General features: G+C 47.8%; 1 protein-coding gene across 1 annotated transcript; it reads right to left on the reverse strand.

Annotated features, from left to right (window-relative positions):
* Positions 1-4,224: 4,224 nt before the first annotated feature.
* LOC135399425 (uncharacterized protein K02A2.6-like) lies at positions 4,225-7,080 on the reverse strand. The gene has a single exon (XM_064631235.1). It carries the CDS (start codon positions 6,835-6,837, stop codon positions 4,225-4,227), a length of 2,613 nt encoding a protein of 870 aa, XP_064487305.1. The 5' UTR covers positions 6,838-7,080.
* Positions 7,081-7,323: the final 243 nt, after the last annotated feature.

Below are 7,323 nucleotides of genomic sequence, written 5' to 3' on the forward strand. Positions count from 1 at the left end.
ACACATGCGAATATTTGAATATTCGTTGAAGTAATGATATGTTCGATTTGAACTTCGAAAATTGTTCAATGGATCCGTCAGCTGTTCTACCTGGAAAGTAGGCTCCACTTAACCCATGTGTGTACTGCAGAAAGCCCACTTTACAACTGGCATGCATTGGTTCAGAAAAAAAGGGAAAACTATCTTTTGTGGGGAGTGTTTGTTCTGTGTCAGGTGTCAGATACATGTCAGGTACATGTTTGTTTTCTGTGTAACTGAATATTCTCTGCATGAAAAAAAGCTGTCATTTCCAAAGCCCGTTGGGCACTCCCCCACTTCTACAATATTTCTACAGTTATGCAGAGGTGCACGCAGGTACGAGAAAACAGGGGGGTACCTACACATTTTTCCGATTTGTGGGTGGAAGGTTGACATCGCCGCGGGTGAAATGCGAGTGCACCAGGAAACGTCTGCGGCTATACCTGCATTACCTGCACATCGTTAATACCGGTCCTTTCTCAGGCTTAATATAAACAGGAATACCTCTAAATGTATTAATTTGTTACCTCATTGACAAATTTGAGATGCAAGTACACCGATTTAGGCATTAAAGTTCGATTTTAGGCTCAACAGAGTTTAGTCAGCATTTGGCCCGACGACTGCAGAAAAGTTTGTTTTTCTTTTGTATTTGCTTTATGCATTGTATTTGCTTTGTATGCATTGTATTTGCATGTATTTGCTTTATTTGTTTTTGCAGTATTTGCTTTTCCAGTGCAGACTTTCTGAATTGTATTCGACTTGAACATTATTCACCTAAAGGCAACGTGCAAACTGAGACTGTACGGCTCAGGTAGGAAACGTTCACTGAACAGCTAGACCATAAAGAGACACGTTGATCACGCGTTGCTGTCGGAACAGCACGTTACAAGCACAGTTTTCAGACGTGCCGGCGTAAGCTCCAGCACTTGTCAAGCGCGAGCTTGTAAGTAACAAAAAGGAGCACTCCGCATTCATTGACCAGCATTTAAGTTCGCAACGGTAACATCAGAGAGAGCACCAGTGTGAACTTAAATGCTGGAATGTCCAAACAAAAGCTGACTCTAGTTTGGCACGGCTGACTCAGTTCCAGCTGGTACAGCAGTTACTGAAGCCACAGTTTCAAATCTCAAAAATGAAACTGTCAGACTTTTCTGTAAGACATGTTGCAGTTTTTACGCAGCTGTGTCGTTCAGAGGACCTCCTGTGAGCAGTATGTGCGGTTTGGGCATTTTACAACAGAACATCGATATTCAAGACATAGACTCCAAAATAGACGCTAATGTCGAAATGTGCCTTTATAGGCACAAGAAGATCATCACTATGGCATTCCCTATCACGTAAATCGTGCTCTAGTATCGAAAAGGCGCCAATATACTGTCAATGGAAAAAATGGGTATATACCTAAAGATCTGAGGTCTAGTCATGAGCCCACTGTTGGTAATGCCTTGACACTGCATTTCACGAAATATGTCCGTTATGGAGCTGCCATTACCTCCTCAGAATAGTTGTGGATAACTGCGGATAGTGCGGGTGTGCCTCCAATTTCCAAGTACAGATGGCACATGTGCCAATTTGAACACTCGTTACACACCTAGTTATGCATTTCATATTCTGCTTTTATTTGTCACATAGGTATGGTACATAAGCATTTCCAAATTTCAGACATGAAATACTAGCTTGAAACATTCCCTGACCTGAGTCTCATGATTGTGACCCACATGAGAAAAATTATCTTACAAGTATGTATTGACAATTCGTATTCGATTCAAAACCTATTTGATTCGCATTGGACATTATTAGTTCGTATTCTACTGGAAAACAAAAGTTACAGTTTGCACATGTCTATTATTCAATCTTAGTAGTACAACTATCGTCGTCAGTATTCCTATTAAACAGAACAAAGCACACAGCTTCCCCTATGCAAAATTGCTATTCTTCCCCCAGGTGTACTATACGATAGCATATTAATAGCATGGTATGCACTCCATGCTGCACGTGAGGTGGTGCTGATGCTGATCTCCTGGTGCTGTCTTCCAGCAAGAAAGCAACATTTAACATAGTAAGAGGGCTCACCTTATTCAGCGGCAGCCTGCCAGACATCACCGTTGAAAACGTGAACTTAGCATGGCACTGCCTGATTTTCACATCCAGCTTATGAGCAGTGCACCAAACTGTTGGTGTGATGTAGACGGCGACAATGACGTCCTAATACTTCCATTCGCCATAGAAATTAGTGTGCTAGGCACACTTCGATGGTGATGGACTCTTCCATGCCGATGCGCCCTGCTCACTTAGGTTACCGTCAAATTTCTCACACCTGCAAAACGAGCGACACTGTGAGCTTAAAGCTTGCATGCTCTAGCTTTGGGTGCTGGGAACCACAACAAGCAAGGGGCCTTGCGCTACAGGTCGGAAAAAGTGGCAGTTATGGTAATTGTGCTAATCTCATGTCCATGTGAAACAACTACGACCGTGGGTGGCACTGCGCAGCAATAATTATGGTCACCGCCGAAGCATTCGGCAAAAAACGGTCTGGAACTTAACATTCGAGGTTCAGAAGCCACTAATGATAAGTGTAATTCAATCTTTTTTACAGATCCTCTATGCAGATTGTACAGACAAGCTGGAGGTGGCAATTGCCAATCTGGGACAGCTCTCCCACGATAGGTACACCTCCAGAGTGGTGGCCTTCCTCAGCAAGAAGCAGGAGTGGGTGTCTCTGTTCGGGGAAGGAGTCTTGACACGAGGCATCAAACAAACAACTTTGCGGAGGCATCGATCCGCATACTGAAGGATATAGTCCTCTGCCGGACGAAAGCGTTCAATGCAGTTGCACTGGCAGAGTTTGTTGCAGTAGTGTGGGAAAAGTATTTTCAGGTGCGGATACTGAAACACGCCCACAACCGGGTTGCATCCCACAGCTTGGTGTACGACAAGCAGCCCCAAAGGCTTCCAGATGAGGCTGCAGCATCAGTTGTGCAGCTTGGGCACAACATTTACAGTGTTCCAGGCAAAGCTGGCAGTGGGATGACATATGAGGCGTGTGCTGAGCTGGGTACATGCACTTGCTACAGCGGCATCCAGGGCGCATTCTGTAAGCACCAGGCGCTCGTGTACAAGGTGTATGGCGGAAGCTTCCCGAACGCTCCGCTGTTAACTGCTGCAGACCGCCACAGACTTGGAGAACTGGCCCTAGGAGAGGAATGTCCACCAGCATCGTTCTTCTCGGAGTTCCGTGGCACAGAGGATGACACCGACAGCCAAACAGACCTTCACAGCACAGCCCTCTTCGAGGGTCACACATTGGAGCCCGGAACAGGAGACAACACCCTATCTGATGACATACAGCCATGTACCTCAGGACACAGCCAGATTGCGGAGGTGTGTATTATACTTATAAACTAGATTGAGAATGGAAAGGGGAGGGGGGTAAACATGCCACTGGTTCCAGACATGTATGCTTTCCTTCCTATCTTTGCAGGTGCAAAATGATGGCCTGGCGACTTTCAGGAGAGAACTGGACCGCTTAATAGACCTGGCTGCAATAGATCCAATGTTGTCAGAGAGGTTTCAAAGGACGGGCGAGCAGGTTCAGCGTATTACGACACAAGGTGGTGCAGCAGAGCTGTTGTTCAAGATACGTGCTATCGTGGCAGGTAGCACAAGAAGGGGTGGCCGCATTCGGGTGCAGCCTACGGCAATTTCCAGGCGCCGTACTGGCGTAACACGAGGATCAAGACGCATACCAGCAGGCCGTCCCCTGAGCGAGATCCCGTCCAAAAGGCAGAAAAGACTACAGAAAATAGGACTCGCCATACAAGCAAACGTGCCGCCAGCAAAGTCACATGGCCAAGGCCATTAGCTTAAACATGCTGCAACGTACTAAATATTTTGTCTCTACCTGATGCAGAAGTCGCAAAAAGTAATTTCTTCTTTTTAATTTTGGGAGGTGTGACGTCATGGTGAGAGCCAGGAAGCTGAAGGGGTTTTGCCTGGCAATATTGCTGCTGGAGAAAGCTGGCTTCCGGGCATACTTTCGAGTCTAAAGAATTCGGTGCTGCTTGCTTGTGTTGGCAACGATGTCATCTGTGCTCATCGCTTTCTGTTGTGGTCATTGGGAGCCCTGTAAAGCTTTGGGAACTTAGAAGTGCACATACTGTTGAAAGTCAAGCTCGATAAACATGTCACAGATGATTCTGCGAGAAGCTAATCTGTGTGATCAGTGGGTGAAGGTGCTTCTGGAACACGGAGCTCTGATGGTGATTTTCCCGAGCTTCTCGGTGTTCTTCTATAGCTGAACAAAATACGTGCTAGAGTGGTGTCGAGGTCACTACCTCCAGCCTTCTTCAATGCATCCTTGATGGTGTGCACAGCCCGTTCTGCCAAGCCATTTGATTGCGGGTGAAACGGTGCAGACCGTAAATGTGTTATGCAATTCCTGCGCACGAATTCAGCGAACTCTTTGCTCGTGAATGGTGTACCGTTATCGGTGACCAGAGTGCGTGGAATGCCAAAACGGCTGAATACTGCACGCAAGCTTGTGACCGTAGATTCCGACGTTGCATGTCGTAACGGAATGGCTTCAATCCACTTGCTGTGTGAATCCACGATTACCAGGATCATCCTGCCTTGCACTGGTCCGGCGTAATCCAGATGAATTCTAGACCAGTTCTCACCAGTTGTTGGCCAATCGACTGGTTCACGTGTCCTTGGCATTGGTGCAGCTTGAATGCACGATTGGCACGTCTGTGTGATGCGCTCGATATCCTTATCGAGGCCTGGCCACCAGAACCGCGATCTTGCCAGCGCTTTCATTGCTGCTGTTCCTTGATGCGTCTCGTGGAGCATGAACAACAATCTTTTTCGTGCCTTCTGTGGCACAATTACACGATGACCCCAGTAGATCAATCCATATGCCACAGACAACTCAAGCTTCCTGTCGTAGAAAGGGTGCAGGTCCTCTTCCACTGCTTTCCTGCTTCTGGGCCAACCATCCAAGATGTAGTTCTTTATCTGGCTCAGTTGAGGATCCGCAGCAGTGGTAGCTTGCAGTTCAGTTTGACTGACTGGTCCTTCGTCCAGATGTTCTAATGCTAGAATATACTCCGGCAACTCGTTCTGTGAGTCATCGTCTTCCTTCATGTATAGGGGAAGTCGACTAAGTGCATCTGCAGTGAGTAAGGTCTTGTCGGGTCTGTACTCCAGCTTGTAGCGATACCCGCCTAAGAGCAGTGACCAGCGTTGGATGCGTGCTGCTGCCATGACCGGTGTTGGACGATCTGATCGAAGCAAACCTACCAAGGGTTGGTGGTCAGTGACCAATGTAAACTCCCTACCAAGCAAGTAATCCCGAAAGCGCTTGACTCCGAAGACTAGCGCCAGCGCTTCGCGCTCCAATTGAGAGTAATTCTTCTCAGCTGATGTTAGCGTTCTAGAGCGGAATCCGATTGGTCTGTCACTCCCATGCACTCTGTGAAAGAGTACCGCTCCCAATCCGTAAGATGAAGCATCGCATTCCAGACGAAGCTCCTTGGTCGGGTCGAAATGCGTCAACACCTTGGCATTCACCAACGCCGTCTTCGCTCTATTGAACGCTTCGCCTTGCTCATGTCCCCAATGCCATGCCACTTTCTTTTCCAATAGGTGGTAGAGTGGTGCTAGCATGGTGGTCATGCTTGGCAGGAATCTACTGTAAAAGGTTAACATTCCTAGAAAGGAACGTAACTCGCTGATGTTCTTCGGAAGAGGCGCATCTTTGATGGCCTGAAGATTCTTCTCCATGGGGTGAATCCCCTCTCCATCTATACGGTGTCCGAGGTACTCCACCGACGTCTTCTTAAAGCAGCATTTTTGCTTGTTTAGCTTCACGCCATGTTCCCGGAACCGTTGTAGGACCGCTTCGAGGACCTTGTCGTCGTGTCCCCTCTCTGCGAGAAGGACGTCATCTAGGTACGCTTGTACTCCTGGGATGCCATGAAGAATGCGTTCTATGGTCCTCTGAAATATTGCCGGTGCCGATGAAACTCCGAAGGGCAATCTGTTGAAGCAGTAGAGTCCACGATGAGTGTTTATGACTGTCAATTTCCGCGATTCTTCATCCAGCGGAATTTGGTTGTACGCGTCACGGAGATCTAAAGTCGTGAAAAACTGTCCTCCGTTGAGCGACGCGAACAAGTCCTCGAGCACAGGTAGTGGGTACTTCTCGACGGCGCAGGCGGGGTTCAGCGTCACTTTAAAGTCTCCACACAAGCGAACGCTGCCATCCTTCTTCAATACCGGGACGACGGGTGTGGCCCAATCTGAATGCGTTACTGGTGATATAACCCCTGCTTCTACAAGCCTGTCCAACTGTGTTGATACTTTATTACGCAGCGCGTATGGCAATGGTCTCGCCTTGCAGAACTTAGGCACTGCACCTTCCTTCAGGTAAAGATGCGCAGGGGGTCCCTTTATCAGTCCCAGACCCGGTGTAAACAAGTCTCCGAACTCTCGCAGAAACGCTTGTAACCCTTGAGACTGCTGACTTGTACTCTCTCTCAATCCTGAGAGACTTAAAACAGGAATCCCTTGTAGATTTAGCTTCTGAATGAGATCTCTGCCGCACAAGCTTGGGCCCTCGCAGTCTAATACTGTCACTGCCGCCTCCACTGTTTCTTCACGGTATGAGACCTTCATTGGTATCTCTCCTAGGACTGGCAGTTTTCCAAGGTAGCAACTAAGCTTAACCCGGGCTTTCTGAATCCGTGGCCAAAACTGAGAATGTTTCTCGTACACTCCTCTTGGAACAACGCAAACAGGTGAACCTGTGTCTATTTCCATGATCAATTCAACTCCTTCCCAGCTGAACTTTCGCCTTACCGCTTCCACTAAACCTTCCTCGGACTGGACTTTAAGCGTCCATATCTGTGACGTCAGACTGTCTGTGGAATTCTCGGTATCTTCGGATACCTCACCAGTTACTGCCAGAGTCCTTCCTTTACCCCTCTGCGGCTTTTTTCCACGCTGTCTCTGTCGGGACCTGCATTTCTTTGCTAAGTGGCCTTCCTAACCACACTTATAGCACGTGGCGTCACGAAATTTGCAGTTATCTTCGGAATGACCGCAACGTCTACATTCCCTTGCTTTGCCCAACTTCTTACTTGAGCCGGCGTCTCTTTTGCCTTTAAGCCTATGCAGTCCATCAGGTGGCTGTTCTCGCGACAAGTTCTTTGCGTCATTATCCGCTGCCTCAGCTGCAAATGCAATTGCTTCTGCCTGTTGCAGTGTGAGGTCCTTATGAGCTAGAAGCTGCTTTTGAACGTTCTT

This window comes from Ornithodoros turicata, chromosome 7 (genome assembly GCF_037126465.1).
Source record: "Ornithodoros turicata isolate Travis chromosome 7, ASM3712646v1, whole genome shotgun sequence".
NCBI lineage: Eukaryota > Metazoa > Arthropoda > Arachnida > Ixodida > Argasidae > Ornithodoros > Ornithodoros turicata.

Coding starts and splice junctions, on each gene's coding strand:
- LOC135399425 (XM_064631235.1), bottom strand. CDS start 6,837: ATGGAAATAGACACAGGTTCACCTGTTTGCGTTGTTCCAAGAGGAGTG.